We start from the raw sequence: 20799 nt of genomic DNA, 5'->3' as shown, positions 1-20799 counted from the left end.
CAAGGCATCTACAGCACTTGACTGGGGCTGGGCTCCCTCCCCAAGCAGAGTTTGAACTGCTGACTCCCATTAACCACATCAATCCCCGTGGAGACTCTGCATACACTATTTACTTTTCCAAAATATGCCACGTTCTAGGTTCCTCTTTGCTGCTCCAAAAGCAACTTTGCACTTAAGGAAGATACAAATACAGTGTGACTAGTCTATATAATCAACACCACTGGTCTTTACTACTTTGTAAACTGCTGGTTAAGCTGTAAAAATCACTTCCTTCAAGTCAGCACTATAGGTATCAAATAAGTTAAGAAATTCTCCTCTCTGATTAGTGAAGGTCAGCCTCTGTTGATTCTCCGTATCAAATGAATTTGAAGTTTTCATATCAGATACACTGACTTTGCTCATAAATACATTTTAAGAGGACAGGCAAAACATATTAAGAGTCCCTCTGGTTTATGATAATGTTCTTAGGAATGCAGAATTAAATAAGAATACAAAAAACATTGAATGCAAAGTTAAATACAATACAAACTTTATTAAAAATAGGTTGCAAGTGAAATACAGTAGAAATGGGAAACTACAGCAGTTTTGATGTTGTTTTTTTTTCAAATAATGCACAGACAAATATGAAAAGCACTTTTACACATATTCACACTTGACCCGAATGCCCAATAGCGGCCAAATCCACTCAACTGAAGGTTATAGGTATTTTTTTGCTAAGCCTTTTTCAGAGTCTAGCAGCAACAGTAATTCAGCCACAGCGTAAGTTTTTTCCTCAAGAAAAATGTGTCACTGTAAGGCTGCTAGTGTTCTCAAGATAAACTGGGAGAGGCTTGCTTTTGCTGATGAACAGACAAAGCAAGCATGCAGATCCTTCATTAACACTTTGAACCAGTTTAGTCATCTACTTCATATTTAACAGGTGAAACGGTAAAAGCACACTTTCAAATAAGAAACCTGAAATATGTAAAAAATATTTACACTCCAATTTTCTTTAACTTGCATTTATTTGTCATACAACTCTTATTAAAAGTGATTTCTTTCCTAAGGCAGTGAAAGTCTACCCCTTTGTATTTGGAAGTGTGCACAAATCCCTAAATATATATTTATAAGAGAACAATATGATACAGGGAAAAAAAATCATCTAAAGCCAGTAAAGGGCTCTGTCAAATAGAAAATTTGTTTGGAATCACAATATATATTGTCTTAACATCACACAATGAGAAAGACTCTGATGAGGTCCTTATTCCCAACATCATCAGCCACGTAAGCATAGCTGAGGAAATAGTGGGAGGAAAAAGATTAACAATTAAAAATTAAATAAGGCTATAACAACAGTGTGAAAAATTAGCTTGAACTGCCAAAAAGGCTTTCAGTACAACCTTAATAGGATGCCAGTAAAACCAGCTAGACAGAATGGGAGCTCACTAGCACTGCTTCCTCAGCATGAGCAGGGATGGTTCCTTGCTAGTACATCAGCTCTGTTAATGACCTTATGAATGTTCCCACTTCCAGACTGCAGTACTGTATTTGATGCTTTACACTTCAGTCTTCTTCTCTAATATGCCAATTGATACCTCCATAGAAAAAAAAAATATTGCTGAACTGATAATAACAGACTCATCAATACTGTTCCAGGCCTAATTGCCCAATAACTTCTAACCTGAATTTCTCAGAAAACATACCCACGTGTTCTGCTTACCTTCTAACTGTAATCCTTGCCTTTAAGACATTACTAACATTTTGGTCCTAGCTGATGAAGGGCCACTAAGTGTAGCCTACTATCTATTGCTTATGTAATTTTTAATGAAACAGTTATCCAAAGGTTGTTATCTTCACATTTTTTCAAAGTCTGAAGCACATATAATGGGGATACAACAACGTAGACTTTTCCGTAACTACAGATAACATCTTAGGCATTCATTTGAGACCCAACAAATACATAGGAAAAGAGATATTTTTATTCCAAGATTCTATCTAGAGAATGTGTGTTATGCCAGTACTATGTAATGGTAAGATCTGTATTGATATGCTGATCCTTCTATGAACACCATACAGTCTGTCACACTTGCATATGAAACCTTATTTAAGGTGGCCCAGACATTGGCTTCTTGTCAAACAACCTAAAATACTAATTTCTAGTGCACAGTTTAGTTTAGGCAGTTCAAGCTATTCTCACTCTCTCTGCTCAGCAGCTAAAACAAAAGTGTGTCTGTAAAACACCAGGAAACAGAACTTATCTTTGACAAGTGCTACTTGGTCTGGTGCAAAAGAACTTTACCCCCAAAACAGAAAAAAAGTTACCTTCACGTGATTCGTATCTTTAAAATTTTACAGTGCTTTCATTGTATAAACCACAAGCTTCTGGCAAAGTAATCAGAGTTTTCTTGCTATTGCAACATCTCTAAGTCTTAATTAACAGTCTTAGATATAAAGGAATCAAAGTCATTCCTTTCAGAAAACATTAATTTTCTGTTCATACTTAGTAGTGTGCTCCCAATCTCAATCCCTCAATTTGGAGATCATCCATTACATCTGATAAGGTGCTTTCATCTTATTTTGTGTTCAACTCATTTTCCAGTTCCATTAGTTTCCTAGAAGCTTTTACTTTATTGGATACATCCTGACCCTGTGAAAAAAGTCGCTGGCGTTCCCTGAACGTCAGGTTTTCTGGTGCTCCAGGTAAATCTGCATCTTGACTGGAAAGGAAACAAAATATTTTTTATAATTCTCACCTACAAGATCCTTAAATATAATCATTCTTGATGACATGTAATGACAGCTGTTTTGACTACAGCAAAGCAGTCTCCATTCTGTGTTCTGAAAGGTTTTGTTCCTCACATATACCTTTAACTCTGACATTGTGCTATCACTTAAGAGAAATTCATGACTTGACCATTTATTGCATGTCAAAATAAATGGAAATGCTTGCCAATTTCCAGCATGAATGGCAGGTTATAAACTAAGGCTCTGCCTGTGTTAGCACAGCATTACTGCTCTCACTAAACTAGTAAGCTTTTCTGTGGTGGTACATGTCTAAGAAAAAGCACTGGAAGACAAACCTTTTCTTGTCCCACCATCAGTATGCTACATGGTAAAGCCCGTATAAGATATATATACAACTTAAATCTTTTATGCTTATTACAGGTTTTGTAAGAATGCCACTGGAGAGGTACTGTTCAGATTTATAAATACACCTAAACCAGCTGAAGCTGCTCATTTACAGTGATCATTTTGTTTACTTAGTTGTAGTGCCAAAACTCGTTGCTGTTCAGTAGTGCTTCAGATCATCTAAGGACTTGTGGAGAGAACTTAGTTGTGTTTTATAGTAACCCATAACAGAGCCAACAGCAGAACTCTGGAGCAGCCCCCAGAGATACAACAATGACAACAGAAAATACTGCAGAAGCTAGCCAAGTCAGTTGTATAAAAGTTAATGGACTCCTGTATATCACCTTTTAGATCTTTTGTCTCTTGGATCCCGATAAACTTCCCCAGCAGCTGCTCCAGTAGATCCAGTGTATGAATTTATTCCTTATGCAAAAGAAAGAAGTACGTTTAAGGACAGCAGCTACAACACAGAAGTTTTATACTGTATTCCTTCAAAAAGGTGCAGTGCTTCTTTCAAGAAACAATCTCTAATGAGAATCATAAATAATCAGAAGTCATCTGACCTCTAGAATATTTAATTTCAGTACTATTAAATTCAAACCCTCTTAAATGGCCTATTTTTTTAATTCCTAATTTTGAGTCAAACCTCATTCTGTTTAGATTATCCAACACATGCCAAATCATGGTCTTTATCTTATTATGCCTTATTGTAAAACAGATACTAGAAGCAGTTCAAGGAGATCAACACAGTGCAACACTCTTCATTATCCTGTGACAAACTTCACAGGAGGTAAGTTAGCTGTAGCTCCTCCCTTTCTGAGGCTAAAAGTAAGGAAAGATGAGTATGTACCATCTTTGCAATTCAGGAGAATCAAAATTTTAGTCTCTGTTAAGTCTGATACACAAACTGTATCACTCAGAAGATGGCCCCTTCCTCCTGCTCCTGAATTTAAATTTCAAGTCTTGCAGCACTGCACCTTTAAGTTGATACAACACACAGATTTTACACATTATATTAATTCCTTGTAAAGGCCACAAGACAAAACCTTTTATTTCCAATTAGAAGTTTAATAATTTAATTTATATTTAAGACCATATTATCTTAATAACTGTCAGGAAAAGAGTAAAAGGAAGTGTAGCACACGACTCAGATTTGTCTTCAGATAGTTCTATTCTCAATATTGTACATGTTATGTCTTGTGAACCTTCTTTGGTACAAAAGGAGATGTTTGCTTCTTCCACTGGTACATCTAACTTCTCAGAAATATTCAGTAATTCTGAGTGAGGCTAGAACACATAAGACAATTTAGCTAATGTGCTGTAGGCCAAATTTTTTCCACCAAAAATTTGCAGCATACCAAATCATACTAGGTATGCCAGGCATATAAAGATTTTTTTCCTCTCAGTTGCGAGTCTTACATTCCTGTAAGTAATGCCTTCCCTACTTTGAAAAGCTTGTGTCTGGATCCACAAGCTGTGGGTCATGGTTTCATTTGCATTTGGATAGTGGTTTTCATTTGGGTGTTGACTTTTTCTTTGGTGAGCTGACAGACCCAATGGTCTTTAAAGACCCAGTGGAAGAAAGCACAAGAGCAAAATTTGCAGAAGCATGGTTTACTAGAGTTAACACTCAGAACAGGAAAGAGCTGTAAAGGACAGGAATGTAACAGAGTCAGCGAGATGGGAGATGGTCAAACTGCACAGTGAATTCTGCATTTTGTGCAAACGGCTTTGTACATTACGCAGGCAGTCTTCATAGAAGCTTGAACAATCAAGTGAAGTAAACCTGTTCTCATGGCTAATTTAAAAATTATGAAATAAGAGTATTCAGAATTAGTTGCATGGTTTATGAATTAGGCTATTAATGGCGAAGCATCATACTACAATATTCCTTAATTGTTACCAAAACCCTAACCAAATCTTTGTAAATTGTCCTTTCGATTTTTTTCCAGGACCAACAAATGTGCACAAACAATATCACTGAACATTTCACTTTCCTGACATTCATTTTTCAATTAATATTAAGCAGAGCAGGATTAGAAATGCAATTATATACTAAACGGCATTCTGAGTTGTGGATGATGGGATGCAGGGAGAGTGGTGGTGACAACTAGTGATTAATGGCTCTAGGGTTGCCTAATTCATGACATATACAGCCTTTAAAGTGCCAAATAGAGAAGGGAAGCAACGGCTTTTGCAAACCCACGTGCTGTGATGGAAGGCACATTTTACTTTTTATTACAGTCAGTTTGAAACAAGAATTCCTAGAAAAAGAAAGTCCTTTGAAAGGAAAGAAATTAAGTACAGACATACAGTACCAATGTTTCATGTCAAAAGCACGCCATTTCAGAATTTTCTTAATTCTTTGTGATACCTGGTGTTCAAAAGCTAAAGTCCTTCTGGTACAAAATTGGCTATAGGTTTATCAGTGATTTCACATGCACTGTAGTAGGTATTATGGTAGTACACAGCAGGTAGAGTCCAGAATTATACTCCAGTCTAATGAAAACACATTGAAAAACTAAAACCTTCCCTCACCTTTCTTTAAGATTCAGAGCCTATTACAGAGCCAGGCAGGAGTGACAGTGGGTTTGCAGAAGAGAGGCTATTACCACAGAGACTACTACATCCTGATATCTCACAGGCAACACCAGTGTAAATTACCAGGCTTCCCCCACCTTTACCGGAGAATCACAGTGGATACTTTTTTTATGCAACTTGGGTGTTGTGCTGACCACAAAGAGTGGAACTACTGATCATCAACTGCACCAGTGGGACAGTAATTATAACTGAGCTAAACTGTCCCTTCAGCAATATTAAAAACTACACAGTACTGTGCAGAGCTTCTCTTCAGCACAGGAAGCAGTTCAATGGTAGCAGAAGCTAATCTGCCCTGCAAAAGAAAGGATGCTAATTTTCCTTGCTGGAAAAGGATGACTTGAGCCTCAACTGAACAGGATGTGGACAAGCAGTTCAGTGGCCTTGTATATATCCTAAATTAGATTCTCATGCTATTGCAGCTGGATTAGAAGTGCTTCTAATAGATGGAACCTATTTGGAAGCTCATATCCTCCCTATGCCCAGGGCACACTGCTGAATAAAGGAAGTGAGCAATTTTCCTGATTTGTTAGGTGGCCAAAAAAGTGATGAGGGATATAACATACTATAGGATTCCACCTGTGCCACTAAGACTTGAATCCAGCAAACAAGTTGATGATTCAGCTAGAAGCCAGCATAAACACCTTCCCTTGGGATCTCAGGTGACTTGCTACCTTGTTCATTTTAGAAGGATGAATTGATCACATAGAGTTGGTTGTCAGGCACTTGTTAACCTCCAGTGTAAGGAAAAAGAATAAACTAGGACAATGTCCTGGCCACCATCTTCAAGAGAATATAGAAGAAAACAAATGTAGAAGTACCAGCAGATGCTGCTGTTTAAAGACGAAGTATTATATCAATAAAGTGCAATCTTATCAGAGTGAGACCTACTGAAAGTGTCAAGTATACAAGATTTCTCCTATACAGCAGCAGTTAAAAAAAATCCCCAAACTTTGGACTGAATTAGCTTTGAATTCAAGAGTATAGTTCAAGTAGTACTCTGCAGGCAAAATACAGTGCTAAAGTTACTGGCAGCTAGAACTCTAACTGAAATTAAACTTCATTATGGTTGGCTTGGAGTTATACTACAACAAGATGAGGAGTCAAAGAAACACAGAGGTGTAGAAAGGAAGGGAAGGAGTAAAGCAAACAGTACTAAGATGAAGTTTACATTTTTTTGTCTCTCTGCAAGGAAACTGCACTGTACAAACCAGAAATTCAGGAATGGTACCTAATACATGAAACTAACTGCAAGACCTGTACTTCTCTTGGTGCTTGTGTATTTACATCTACAAATGTAATTTTTAAAGCCATTTGCACACTCTATTAAAAGAAAGAGAACCCTGGTACCAATAACAAAGCAGAAGATAAGTTCTGTCCATGAACCCATCAAGAGAGGTTTCCTGTGTTCAAGAAAGGTGCACTTCCAGATGCCCTGAATAAACAGTAGTCAGTCATACAAAACAAATCACTTAGAGATACAGAGTGAAAGCCAAAACCAACAGTACTTCAAACTGATTGAGTTAAAATAATTTCTGATTCATACATGAAAGATGGAATTTTTGCTTTTGAAAAGTTTGGGTAAAGAGCAAGAAAATTTGAGAGATCAAAGTAATTAAAAATTGAAGGATTCATATTAATATCAGGATTTAAGTTAGATCACCAGAGTGAAAACAGTGATTAAGGAAGGGGGAAATCACAAAATAAGTGATTCAATCTAGAGCCCTGGAGTTGAAAATATGAGGACAGTTTTGTAGAGATGACTTATTTCATTGTTTCTACCTTTAGAGCTGTTGGCATGGATGAAACTTGGTTTGTTTGATGGGAGCGGGGGCTGGCTTTTTTTGACAGTAGTACTGTTGGCATTGACGGGAGATGACTGGAATGAGTTGGAAAGAAAGATGCCATCTGAAACTGGGCGAGGCTGGCGGGAGGGCTGCTGTGGCTTAAGGGTGGCAGGAGGAAAGTCACCATAAGATTTTCTTGTGCTGGAGTACTTATCCTGACCTCCTAGATTGGAATCCTCCTCCTCATCATCATCATCATCATTGTATGCAACAAACTTGGCAGTATAAATCGTGTCAGGGGAGAGGACCTGTGTTTTGAGGTAAGAGGTGTTTCGCTGAGGTGGGGGAGGAGGAGCGTTAGATGAAGGGGTTAGGGATGGGAGTTCATATTCCCGTGGAAGTGGAGGTCTGTACAGACCAGGCTCGTCAGGTTCCAGCAATCTTCGTTCAGCCTCATCATGCTGCCTGCGCCTTTCAGCCTCTAAGCGACTGTAATACTCCTCTTCCTGGCGCCTCTGAAAGCCCAGAGGAAACAGAAACACAGTGGTCAGACATTTCAATCCATGAGATTTAAGCTTTTCATCACTAAGCTACAAACATCTTCTGTCAATCTTTTTTGTCTCCTTTTCTGGCAATAAGCAGGGCATCTATATGGACTTGTACAAAGAATATTTACTACTAAGAGTGAATGTTTTTTGTGGGTGCACTGGTGTTTGGCCAGTGGTTAAACCATCACATTTGCAAAAAAACAGCAGCCATTCCAGTAACACCCTGTGTTACTGGATGGCTGCAGGTTTACCACTGCCTATGGTCACTAAAGCAACTGCCTGTGTAAACTAAGGGCATTCCAACATTTATTACTCAAACTGTAACTACAGTTAATAAGGTGCAGATTTACTAAAGCTGTAGAGAATCTGTGGGAGAGGAATATAAGTAAAATTAACTACAACCTTAAAAAGGAACGTTGTAATTTTGTTTCATGCTTATACAATGTAAATTAGTCAACAGAGCCTTGGAATAGATGACTCCTAACAAAGTTTCTAGTATAAACATCAGGAAAGCTTCTTTCACGCAAAAAAATTATTACAAATAAATTTTCAAAAACAGGCATCAAACAAATACTGTTAGAAGGCATTTAAAACAGAAACTATGCTAATATTTATATGAGGTTACTGTCTTCTATGTATTCTTCCTCTTTACAAGACTGTTCTGTTTTTAAACTAAATTAAAAGCTGTTGTCTCAGACACATTGTAAACTAATGTAAGGGTTTATTCAGTAGTTTGATAACAAATGAGGTGTATTTGGGAACTGTATGTACATTACAAAACCCTTTGGGTATAAGTTTAGTGTAATTTCTGCTAGGAATATGTTACATTTGAAATAACCATCATTTCTGGTTTTAATCCACATGCTTTAAAAAATCCACCTTAAATGTTTATCTGTCCAACACTGAGTCAGTTATCCTGAAAAAATAATAAATAGATCTGATCTTGTTCATCTGCAGCAAAGATGTGAAACTCATCTCCTTGTACTACTCTCTAAAACCATTTTACTGATGGTACTGAGTTCTGAATTGGTAGAAGCATCTCAGTCAACATCTGTCAGTGAAAACTCTTTCAAGTGTGATCCAAATGTCATTTGGCTGCATCATTGTCAGAAGTTAAGAAAGCCATAGTTGTTTTCTCTTGGTTGCATTTTTTTAAGGTCCCTACAGTCTACTTTTAAAAATTTTCCTCACTTCAGATACATCTTCCTCACTACTCTCTTTTTACTACTTCTTCCACTCATCAAACCATACTATTTATGGGAAACAATTTAACAAAGCTTGAAAAATAAATGAACATAGTTAAGGTATTTAAAGTTTGGGGGCTTTTAAAATGTATTTGCACCTTCCAAGATGAACAATTTAAAAGCTAGCCTTCTTTCTGAAGTCAGTGTGCCTAAAAGGCAAACTGAACGAAAGTAACTGCTTTCTCTAGGAACAAAAAGGTCTTAAGAAACATGCTGAGTCAAATAAGTTGCTGTGTCTTCTAGTTTTATCAGTAAAGCTTGTCCTATTCATGTATAATGTTTGAATTGAACCTACAGCTCTGAATTTTTATAATTTGACTGCACATTTATCTGCTGAAATTATTTACTTGCTTTCTAGAAACCACTTTCCTCCTACATTCCAAACAAAAAACCAATATGGAATATTCATCACTACTCATTGGATTTCATAATTCTCTCTGTATCTATATTAAAAAATACTAGAGAATATCTAAGTGCCATCTACTGGGACATAGAAAAACCCAATAGCACTAACTGAGCCATGATAATAAAAAAGGTATGCAATTTATGATGGGAGCTGAAGAGAAACAGGAAGTACCTGATTTCTTCCATAATTTTCAGAAAGGCTCTGAAAGTAAGAGCCTTGCTACTGCTAAAAACCTTCAGGCACTAAGCCCGCAGTACTACTTCAGCAATACCAGTCAACTCCAGCCAGCAGGAATGGGCTGTTTGTTTAATTCCTTTTTGGTTTGGATAGAACAAACTGAAGCCTTGGGCCATGACCCTTATCACCAGGGCTACTGTGTTTAAACCCTGCTGACCCAACACTGAGCTGGTACTGGCCAGGCTGAAGAGGAAAGGCCTGCAAGAACCCCTGTGGCACTCAGAAAACCACAACCTTTTCTTCAGCCTCTCTCCTGGTCCGCTCCTCCTCTTGCTGTCTGCGCTCTTCTTCCTGCCTGGCCCTGTCTTCTGCTTCTCGTTTCCGCATTTCTTCCAATTGTTGCTGCCGTCTGCGCTCTTCATCCTGTAACTAACAGACACACAATTTTAATTGGTCACTGACATGGGCAAGATGGGTCAAAAATGTACCTAAAAATGTAACTAAATACTGACATCTAAAAATAACTCATTCAGCAGAAAATGTTATGCTACAGATTCATTAATACAATTTCCAGTCATTATGAGTATGCTTTGTTACACTGGCTTGCCTAAAATCCCCAAGGGGGAAAAAAACCCAAAATACAGACACGCAGAACTACATACATAAAAGCACAAATTACACAGGGAGACATTTTTAGCAGTCATGTATGAACTCCCAGTAAAAGACTGAGGTGACTCATGTCCCAAAGAGCTTCAACAACCATAGTCTCACAGGTACAGAAAAAAGAAATTAAATACTTAGAACCAACAGCCCACAGCTCCAGCAGTCAATTGTTTTTTTTTTATTCTGGATTAGAATTTAAGCACTGGAAAATCATGACTCAGTCAAAGGGTCAATCCATTTAAAGTATCAGGCTCATTCAGCAAGTCTGCATATAGTCTCAGGAAATAAAATCTCCCACTGTATTTGCAGCAGATGGGTTTTGGAAAAAGAGAGAGTGAAGGAAAGAAAACTTTTGACTACTGGGATGAAACAGCTCACAAGAACAATTCAAGTCCAGACAGACAATACTGGCTTATATATGTGTATGATGCTGCACAGACAGAAAAATTGAGCACAATCCAAACTTTGCATGATTCATTAAAGCTAACAGTATATAAGCCCTTGATGGACAGGAATATTCACTGACACAGTAATACAAGTAGAAAATAACTGGACTACATGCTGTGTTATTTCTTACTGTTGCATGTTTTAAAGTAATTTTTTTCCTCCACACATTTTTTTAAAAATCCTTATTACTATAAATCAACAAATTATTTGATCTTGCTATAAACTGCATGTAACAGGGATACTTTTCTGCTCCTGGATTTTATTTTACAATCCAAATTCACTTACAGAAAAAGACCCTTAAGACACAAAGCAGTACAAGAGAGAAAGAGAAATTAAATATTAATAGACTTTGTAAGGACAACCTTCATGCAAGGTTGTCCTCCCCAATTAATTAATTAATTTTAAAAGTATATTAATTAAATTAATTAATGAATTAAATTAATTAATTTTAAAAGTATAAACAGTTTGGCTAATTTTCTTACAATTATTTCCCCCCATTGTTCATTTTTGAGCATGAAAGCTAAAGAACAAAATTAATTTGGTGGATGTATTTTAGAGGATATTACCTCCAAGTAAATTCCCCTTATCTAGGGCTAAAACTTTGTCCTTCCTAACTGAAAAAACAAAGATCAAGCACAGTTTGCACTGCAGAGCAGGGAACGGAGTAGTTAACCAACTCCCTGCTTGGATTAGGACTTCTCATCTTAGTTATTGGAAAGACATTATTTTAGCAAAGGAGATAATATTCCTGTCAAAAGGAAAGACAGCTTGTAATTCACAAGTGTTTATACAAGAGAAGGGACTTCCTCTTAATAATAAAAAAGAAGAAAAGAAAAAAAAAAAGGCAAAAACTGCATAGTGAGAAAATACAGGAAAATTTCTGTCCCAACTACATTAGAGAAACACCCTGAACATGGCAGTTACTGCTCCTCAGGTTATGGCATTATTGCTCAGCAGCAAATATTCCTATTCAAAAGCACTTAAATAGGAAAGAATTTCCAACTAAATTATTGAGAAAGTAGGAATAGTTTATTTAATTGCCTTCTGACCATATCTAAAGAAAGAAGGCAGAAGTGACCAAACTGCCCACCTGGGAACTGTTGTTATCATCTAAATCATAAGAATTGGGAAGACAACTGTATCCAGGTCAGAACCTATTCTAAACATAATACAGGAAAATGGCTAAAAATTGTATGGAAGGCAGAAGTGAGAATACAGCAACTATTAAGAGATGACATTTAATTTCTTGATGATTACTAACTAGTTTCTAATTTGGAGCATTCCCAGACCAAGGCAGGGAGCAGTAGGATGATGAGGTATGCCAGAGCACTTGCAGGCATTTGTGTCTGTAATTCTGTGTGTACAACAGTATCCAGTTCTAACTTTACCCCAAATTTTCAAGATGCAAAGGAAAATCAGCTTTGCATCTCACTTCTAGTGAGAGGGCTGTAAGATTCCCAGGTTGAGTATTTTGATTGGATGCTTCTCTACCCCAATCAGTTTTACTTTTGTTTACAAGTCATGTTTTCACCGGATTTACTGTACTACCACTATCTCCTCCAAAGCCACGTGTTTATATTTTAAGAGGGAAGAACAACTAATTCGTACAGCCAGAGTGATGGAGAAGAGCATTCTCTCAGCTGTAACCAAGTAAAGCAGCTGAGCACAAAGCACCAATTCTTTTCCCCTGCTTTGACCCAGTTCTACTGCAAAGTGCCAACTGTTTGCTCAGTCACACAACTTTGTCTCCCTATTGCCAACATATACTCGCAGCACTACTCCTACACCTAGAAGAGCAGAGAAGTCCACCTTTCCTCCGAGCTATTGCTCTTGGTAAAGGGGTCAGTGGGCTGATCCTATCAGGAATGTTAAGATATTCACAGGACTGGCAGGCCATTCTCAAATCCAGGACATTTCAAATTTCAGAAAATATTCATTTCTCCAAGCACTGCTTATAACATCCTAAAAGATGTTCCAGGAGAACTTTAAATTTATACCTATTTATTTAATGACAGCTAAAAAGCTGTGTCAGATCTCATAGGGCCTGGGGAATTTAAAAAAACAAACACTATCTAAGCTGATAATTCTTGTATTAACTGTTCATCACCTTCCTTCAGCCTTGTAATTAGCAGAACAGCTATCAACAATGCTCACCTTAGACATACAAAAAAAGCATCAAACATGACAACGTTTCGTTGTTGGTTTTGCGGTTTTTTTAGAAACAAAGTAGGAATTACTTGGGTATATGAAGTGGCATTGTTTAGATGCATTTATGTCTCAAAAGTCACGTGAATGGGATAAAAATAATGAAATGATGAATTCCTGCTGGGTGTAGTGTTCAGCTATTTTAGAAGTAGCTTGCTGCTGCCTTTTTTTAAAGCTAAATTTATGAACATCATAAATCATCAACTGATTCAGGCCATGCATCCATCTAGCCCAGTATTCTGCTGTCTCTGACCATGGCAAGAAGAGCTGCACATGAGCCTGCCCTTTTATTCCAGCATTCCCCCAGCATTTAGCAGATTATTAGAGAGGTCAGCTGGTAGTCTTGCCTAATCCTCTGAGCAGCTGTTCGCCAGCGTGATATCTATGCATCTGTCTAATCCATTTTTCAAACTGGTGATACTGTCTGCCTTCACCAACCTCCTGTTGCTGAAAGATCCAGATGTTTGCTGGCTGCTTGGAAAAGCACTGTATCTATCTAGCCACAGATCCAGGAATCAAGGTTTGAGCAAAAAAATATAGGTAGTAATTAGAAAATATTGATAAGATTCTAAGTCTGAAGAATCCATGACTTCTGGCTTGTCCTTAAATTCAAAAAGGTGAAATGCTTCACCTGTTCCACTGCTGTAAACTGTTTAACACTCACGAAACACACAGATACAAAACTGAACACCTTAGATTTTATAGGTTACCAGAAGTATGCATTTTAAAATGTGATTTTCATAAGGCAGTGCTGAATATCCAAATCCATATTTTGAACCGACACATTGACAGTTTTTCCAAGCAGCACAAACTAAATTTTACTAACATCCCCTTTCTTTAAAACTGGTAGACTAATTACACAGAAATTTACTTTGAAGGGAATGTATTTCTGCTCTGGAAGACTACAAAACTCCTTCTCCATGTCCAATGAGTGCAATAAAATACAAAATTAGCTGGAGTCATAGCAATTACTGCTCCAGTTTGAAAGCCTACCATGTTTTAGGTGCAAGAGAATAGTATTAACCAATTGAAACTGAAATTATATGGTAACTTAATGATTGCATGCTTATGCAACCAACTTGGAAATATCAGTTTGGAAGTGATTTCTGAGTTTACAGTCCATTTTTGTGTTGATGCCAAAACCAAACACCTGTAACACCTGCAAACAACAGGGTGTCCACATGTGCTGAAGAAGTATGCTGTATTATTAGGCTCTCAATACCATTTCCCTTCAAACTGTAAAAGAAGTGTTCTTAGAGCTCTTCTAAAACCTGCACGGGTGTGAAAGTGAAAGGAAGCAATCTTACCTCACAGCCTGTTCATTCAAAGTTATTAGTAAGATTTTGTAAACAAAATTGCACCAATCAGCAGGTACAGTTTTATGTTAGACCACTGCTGTAACAAACAAATCAAGTCTGCAAGCAGAACACAACATCTAAGAGGAAGGAAACAGAGGGAAAGGATCACTATATCTGAAAACATTCAAATGCATGCTTGCAGTTAACTTACTGCTTACAGTATTCATAATGATCTCTGAACACCCAAAGATGCCAAATCACCATCCAAAGCACATAGGACTGTTAATAATAATAAGGAACTGAAATGGGAAAGAGATATTGAAGAGAAAGAAACAAACATACCAAATCTAGAACAGAGATTGCTGGCACAGCAGTCTGCTGCAGGTAGTAAGAAAGGGGAAAAAAAGAAAGATGCAGACTGTAAATAAAGATAGGTTAGATATGTGATATTTCAAAAGCATTTTCTTTTATTTGTTTAGTTGGCTGCTTTAGAATGAGGAACTGAATGGACATAAATGTGAAATACAGAAATTAAAACAAATAATCCAAAATGTTTATCACTCATGCAACACCTCAGTAGATCCACAAAGATGCTACTTAACTGCATCTCTAAAAGCAAAATGTAATCAAAATTAAAACATGAATTCAGTTCAAGACAACTGTTATTTTTTCATTTCAAAATGTTCCAAAAAGCTGGAAGAACTTCATGCACAGTGTTTTAAAGCCAGCACTTCCAGAGAAGACTAATATTGTTATGCAATACAACTGGGTTTGTTTTTTTTTTTTAATTAACATGTGGGTTTCTTAGCCTTGCCACAGTAAAACTTTTAAGTCACTGTTTAGTATAATGGCAGTTCTACATGAATTTTTATGCCCACAGATAACTGGCTATGTGCCACAAATGTCCTGTTAGCAATGCTGGACTTTAGGGAAACCTGTTTGCCGAATACATATTTAGCTTTTTCTTTCTTCAGTTTCCAAGTTTGAGGTATCGATTGTTTTACACAGCAATAAAGTTAAGCATAAGGGAAAAAAAAGGAAAGCAATGCAGACTGCAGCAAATATGACAAGAGGAAGTTTAGGAAATGAAGCTGCCAAAACAATCGTGAACTCAAATCCTACTCAAGTCACTAGCTATTTCTGTATGTCAAAACAAGCATGTCCAAACATTTCTCAGGAATTAAACACTGCTTATCACAGAATTAAGTCAACTTTTCAAGACAAACACACAGAAGACACTGAACATATTACAGAGCTAGCTTTTAAGCCTGGAAAAGCATAGCTATTGGTATATAATTTTGGAATCCATGCGGTTGTTCAGGAAAGAATAGATTTTCCTATAGACACGTTTTCTCAGTAACAGTAGATTTAGCAGAGGAGGAGACAACAGCCACCAGCAACAGTCGTTAAAAATTTCACCATACTATTGAGTTGTATTATCTTACTACATATATTATGAGCTTTCACAGAACTGAAGCTAAGGTAAGCAATCCTCAGATGCTGATTAATCTGGACACCATGAAAAGTCCAGGCCTGTAGGAGTCAGAGCTCTAGACAGGGTGTACACCACCCAAAACCACACAGCTCAAGCAATGGTCCCTCCACTGTTGATGTCAGCACTGAGGGGTGGTAAAGGTAGAGGTAGCAGCTACATCAGACCAGCAAGTTGGAATGTCTGTTTAGCTCACTACTCCGTGGAAACCGTATGCATTCGGTGTCTGTGTTCATGACCCAAAACTATAAAGAAAAACTTTTAGAGGTAAATACATTGCGGAGGGGAGGGAGAAATCACACTGTTTTTATTCCTGATTCTCCTACAAATTTTTGTAATTTCAAATGTTTTTGCTTACCTTTCTGCAAGCAAACCTCTTTACCATATTTTACCTTCTAATCATATTCTAGGTACATGGCAAAAAACCTTTATCCAAAGGGAACTTTTCTCTCCCCAAAACCAGAAAAGTAAATCCAATTGCTAAATTGAATTCTATAAAAGGTAGCTTTGATACTTTTGCAATACATTACTTAACTGATGAAACCAGTCTGAGTTATTAATTTTAAAATTCAAGCCATTTAAGAAAGTGTCATTCTCTTTTACTCTCTAAGAACATCAAAATACTCAAAGCATGAAAATCCACCAAGCAAGAAATTTACAGTATTTTTTCCTAGAAAGGATTTTACCCTTGCTCTTCTTTCTGCCTCCAGTCGCTGCATGATGAGCATAGTATCCACCTCATCATCCTCCTCTTCATCATCATCTTCATCTTTTTGCTTTGATTCTTGCAGTCGCTTTTGGAACTGCCACTCAAGCATGAGTTTGCGGAGGCGGTCGTTTTCTTCCGCTGTACGATCAGGTTTGTTCTGAAGTTCCTGAATCTCTTTACTCAGCATGTCCACGATGTGCATCTGTTGCTGCTTCTCCAGTTTCTCCTTCGCATCCCGTTTCCACGGATCTGGAGAGAGGCTATCACCAGAGGACAGTTCTTCCTTGCTGATAGTAATGTACTGCAGATCTCTCCGCTCAATAGTCCGCGGCTGCTGTTGGGGCTGCAGCTCTCGAATAACTGTTTCTTGAGACCTCTGCAAAGTTGAGGGCTTTTCTGATTTCACTTGTTGAAGGGAGACAGGAGAAGCCACAGGCTGAGCAGAAATAAGTGGCTGAGAACGCATTTGGCCCAGTTTTCTCTCCTGCTCACGACGTTTCCTTTCTCGTTCTTCTTCCAAACGTGCCTTTTCCTTTTCATACCACCTCTGATGCTCTTCTCTTTTTTTACGCTCAGCAGCAGCTACCTGGGAGGATGCTTGTGCTCCTATCTGATTCGGAGGAGGTGGTGGAGGCAGAGGCAAATCCATTTGTAGTTCATCAAATTCAGCAGCATAATGCACTGGAGGAGGTGGTGGTGGAGGGGGAAGATCTGTTCTGATGGGCTGGGAAATGGCCACTGGAGTTGGCTGGCTAGTGGCTGGAGTTTTCCAACGGCCAGGTCCACTTTTAGTTAAACAAGAACCAGGCGACACTGGTTTGGAGGAATGGTTCAGGTGTTCCTGGCTAGATGTGCTAGAATCCACAGACGAATTCATCCACTGATCGCTGTCTGACTTCCGATCGATGTACTCCACATCCTTCCGTATAACAACTTCCGAACGATTCCTCTCTGGCTGGAAAGCTTTGTCTCTGAGCTCTTCCTGGGAACGAGCTACACGCTGAAAAATATTAAGCAAGGCATGTGTATCACAGTTCATCCACATTAAAACATATTTGAAAATGGCTTACAAAACACATTCTTGTTACTGAAGGTAATACTTTTAATGAATTCACCATTTCCATACCCAGTAGGTTTCCCAAAACCAACAATAAAATATTCTTCTCAGTCTTCTTAACTCATTCAAGTGATGGAAGACTTAGCAAGCTCCTGGGAACTGCCTGGTAACTGGACTGGGAGGAATGATGAATTTAAGCTGGCGTTTAAGCTGAAAACCTCCCCAGCTTGCACAGTTTCTCAGGACTATCCCTGACACTCCCTCCCCCACGTGTCAGTACAAGAGTCCTGGTAGCTCTCAGCAGTGGCTCAGTCATACCAGCTCCACCATTCAGACTTCAACTGGTTTCACTGAACATGTTTCCTATTGGGAAAGCAAACACAAAGGCTGCACAGAGAGAGAGACAGAGAGAAGACCGCCTCTGCCTACCCTCCTCCATTAACAGGAGAGATGCCCTGCAAGAAGCTCCCATTACTAACACAATTCAGGGTACAGAATCCAGGCAGGCAGTCTAGTTCTACCTGTTCCTGGAACATAAGTATAATGGACTGAGATTTTTGTCACTTTAGTGCAACACCAAGTCTTTTTCTATAGAACCTCTGGGTCCCATTGCACTGAACAACCACCTGAAAAGGAACACTGGACCATAAACCAGGATTATTAAATCTGTTAATGATTTTCTTGAAGCAAGTATTCATACTTCCAATGTTAGGAACTGCTAAGTACTGAACACACAATGCACCAATTATCAACAACTGAGAGAAAACTAACAGAGCAAACTCCATTTATTTTCCTCCATCAATGACCTTAACCATGACCTCTAAAGAATGCCTTCTTTGAGAGGAACAAGTGTATTTTTTATGCTCCATTAGTCCAACAGAACTGAACACACAGTTATTTGTGGCAGATTTGCTGTAAAGACGCACCTAGCCAAAGTTTGCTAATGCCTTCAGAATAGGAAACAGGCATTTAGCAGCTTTTTTTTACAAGCCCAGTTCTCTCTGCAAAGATTAAAGTGCATTTTTTTTATTTTTGTAAAAGTTTTTCTTCTGTTTTCTTCTAATTTTCAACTTTAAAGAACTATTGTCTGGCAGGGAACAACTATTAACACTTTCAGTGCTAATAAGGAGTTAAACATTCTATTTTGCTTTAGCAAAATCCTTTTCTGCCTTAAGGCTGTATCTCAAATGCAGTGTCTGTCAACAACTTTAATAGATGGGCTTCATCTTTACCAGTTTAACCACGTCATCTAAGCTACTCACTAAAGCTTGTTTTAGGCAGGGGAGAGATGCATATCCAGGCAAAAATTACCATAGAATTCAGTTAAGACAAATGGGTAGGAACCATTCTCTGGAGACACCTGCCTCCCCCTTCTGCCATCACTGACAGAAAGCACATAGATGTTAACTATCCAGCTAAGATTAAGTGAGATGAAATAATGAAATGTGGAAGAGTTAAGCATGGAAATTCAGTAAAATATTTCTGTATCTTTTGCCAAAGTCTTTCAACTTGCAGCATTCCCTTTCAAAATTACCGTCCTACTTTGAGCAAAGCATCTATTTTCTTAATAGCCCAAATAACGAGAACTTGATTTCTATAATACTAAAAAACCACTAAAATAAAAGTGACTTTTTTACTGAATTCACTTGCCCATACATGTGTAAGCAACCTATACACAATTCTTTCTTTGCTTACAGAATTTCAAGATAATTTACACAACACTTTTCCAAAAGTAAAAGATAGGCCTGGTGTAAGCCTGTGCTCTTATCACTAATTAAGAAAGAGAACCAAAAAAAGAAAGGAAAAAAAAAAAAAAGGCACTCTATATTGTTAAGTCTGGTGGATTAGAGAAAGAAGATCATCCAGTAACTAGATTTAGTAGATCTAGGTTTAATTTCCTGTATGGATTTGAGTGAAGTTCTCACTAACAGGAGCAGAACAACACTGTATGTGAATTTCTGTAAGTGCAATGAGTGTAAATTAATTCCATGTCAAGATGCATCTACACTTTGATAATAGATACTATATGAAATTATATATTTCTTTTTTTAACTAGGAGCAGGGAATGTGTTTCAGTGAACATCCTGGATAGGTCTCAAAGAACTATTTTATTTCAATTTGAATACTTTATCACTTAAACAACACACCCTTCAGGCAAACATTTTTCCAAATAAGCCTTCTTGGAAGAATGGAGATTTAGTTTGCTTTTCAGAAAGCCACAAAACTTTTTACAAGATGAACCCTACTACCACTTACACCCCATTATCTCTGACAGGGGGATTAAAATATCCCAGATAACAGGTCTGCAGAACATGGTAACAAATTCTGTGAAAGGAAGGGGGGAAAAAAAGACAAAATGAGAAGGAAAAAAACCCCAAAGCATAGGGTTCCTGATCCCAAGCCCATCTTGGCAAAAGTATAGTTGTTGTTCCTATCTTATGGTATAGTTGTAGATAATTCCTATTCTGATAAAAGTCTCTAGCAGTCCAGGAATGGAAAGCAAACAGTTTCTTTCTGATTTGTTTCCTCATACTGAAAAAAATTACTTCTCACCTGCATGGTATTATTGATAGAATGATTACTTTCTGCCTGAAGCTGTGGTTTTTCTTCATAATTTGGCCACTGACTCTGAGCTGAACCCATTCGATCCTGCGACTTTGAAGCTGGGAATGTGAAATATTCTCTAGTATAGGTCTGTGTTGGGATGGGATAAGCTTCAGGTCGTGGTGGCAGAACCTGCTCCTGAAAAAGGGAGAAAAAAAATAAGGTAGGATTCTCTAATCATATAGATCTGTATGGAAGATTGTTCTAAACATGCATTTTCCAATTATTTTCTCTTGGCTCCTAAGAGCATTACTCATCTGGGACAGGAGATGAAGAGGTTGCCTAGTATCAAATATAACTGTGAGGTTATGACTCATGTTTTTATGGTCTCAAAGCGAGTATGCAACACTGTACAAACCTAAATAATCACAAGGACAATCATGAAGAAAATTTAACGAAATCATTGAAAACTTTCCAAACCTTTCATTAGCTGTAATAAGAAAAACCCCACCCAGT

General features: G+C 37.8%; 1 protein-coding gene across 19 annotated transcripts in view; it reads right to left on the bottom strand.

Annotated features, from left to right (window-relative positions):
• Window positions 1–515: 515 nt before the first annotated feature.
• Window positions 516–20799, bottom strand: part of AFDN (afadin, adherens junction formation factor) — a 116350-nt gene continuing 96066 nt past the window's right edge. For 7 of the 19 annotated variants that reach the window (XM_041402090.1, XM_041402077.1, XM_041402076.1 and 4 more), the window contains 7 exons: window positions 20293–20481; window positions 16660–17682; window positions 14824–14859; window positions 10163–10297; window positions 7714–8008; window positions 3453–3531; window positions 516–2696 (listed from right to left, as the gene is read on the bottom strand). In XM_041402090.1, the coding sequence (XP_041258024.1) occupies window positions 2552–2696; window positions 3453–3531; window positions 7714–8008; window positions 10163–10297; window positions 14824–14859; window positions 16660–17682; window positions 20293–20481 (1902 nt within the window). In that variant the 3' untranslated portion in view covers window positions 516–2551. The remainder of the gene's footprint in view (window positions 2697–3452; window positions 3532–7713; window positions 8009–10162; window positions 10298–14823; window positions 14860–16659; window positions 17683–20292; window positions 20482–20799) is intronic. The other 12 variants (XM_041402082.1, XM_041402085.1, XM_041402081.1 and 9 more) reach the window with 5 other exon arrangements.

This window comes from Onychostruthus taczanowskii, unplaced genomic scaffold (genome assembly GCF_017590055.1).
Source record: "Onychostruthus taczanowskii isolate IOZ18803 unplaced genomic scaffold, ASM1759005v1 scaffold191, whole genome shotgun sequence".
NCBI lineage: Eukaryota > Metazoa > Chordata > Aves > Passeriformes > Passeridae > Onychostruthus > Onychostruthus taczanowskii.
Note: the sequence above shows the minus strand (reverse complement) of the source record. Positions and strands in the feature narration are given on the sequence as shown.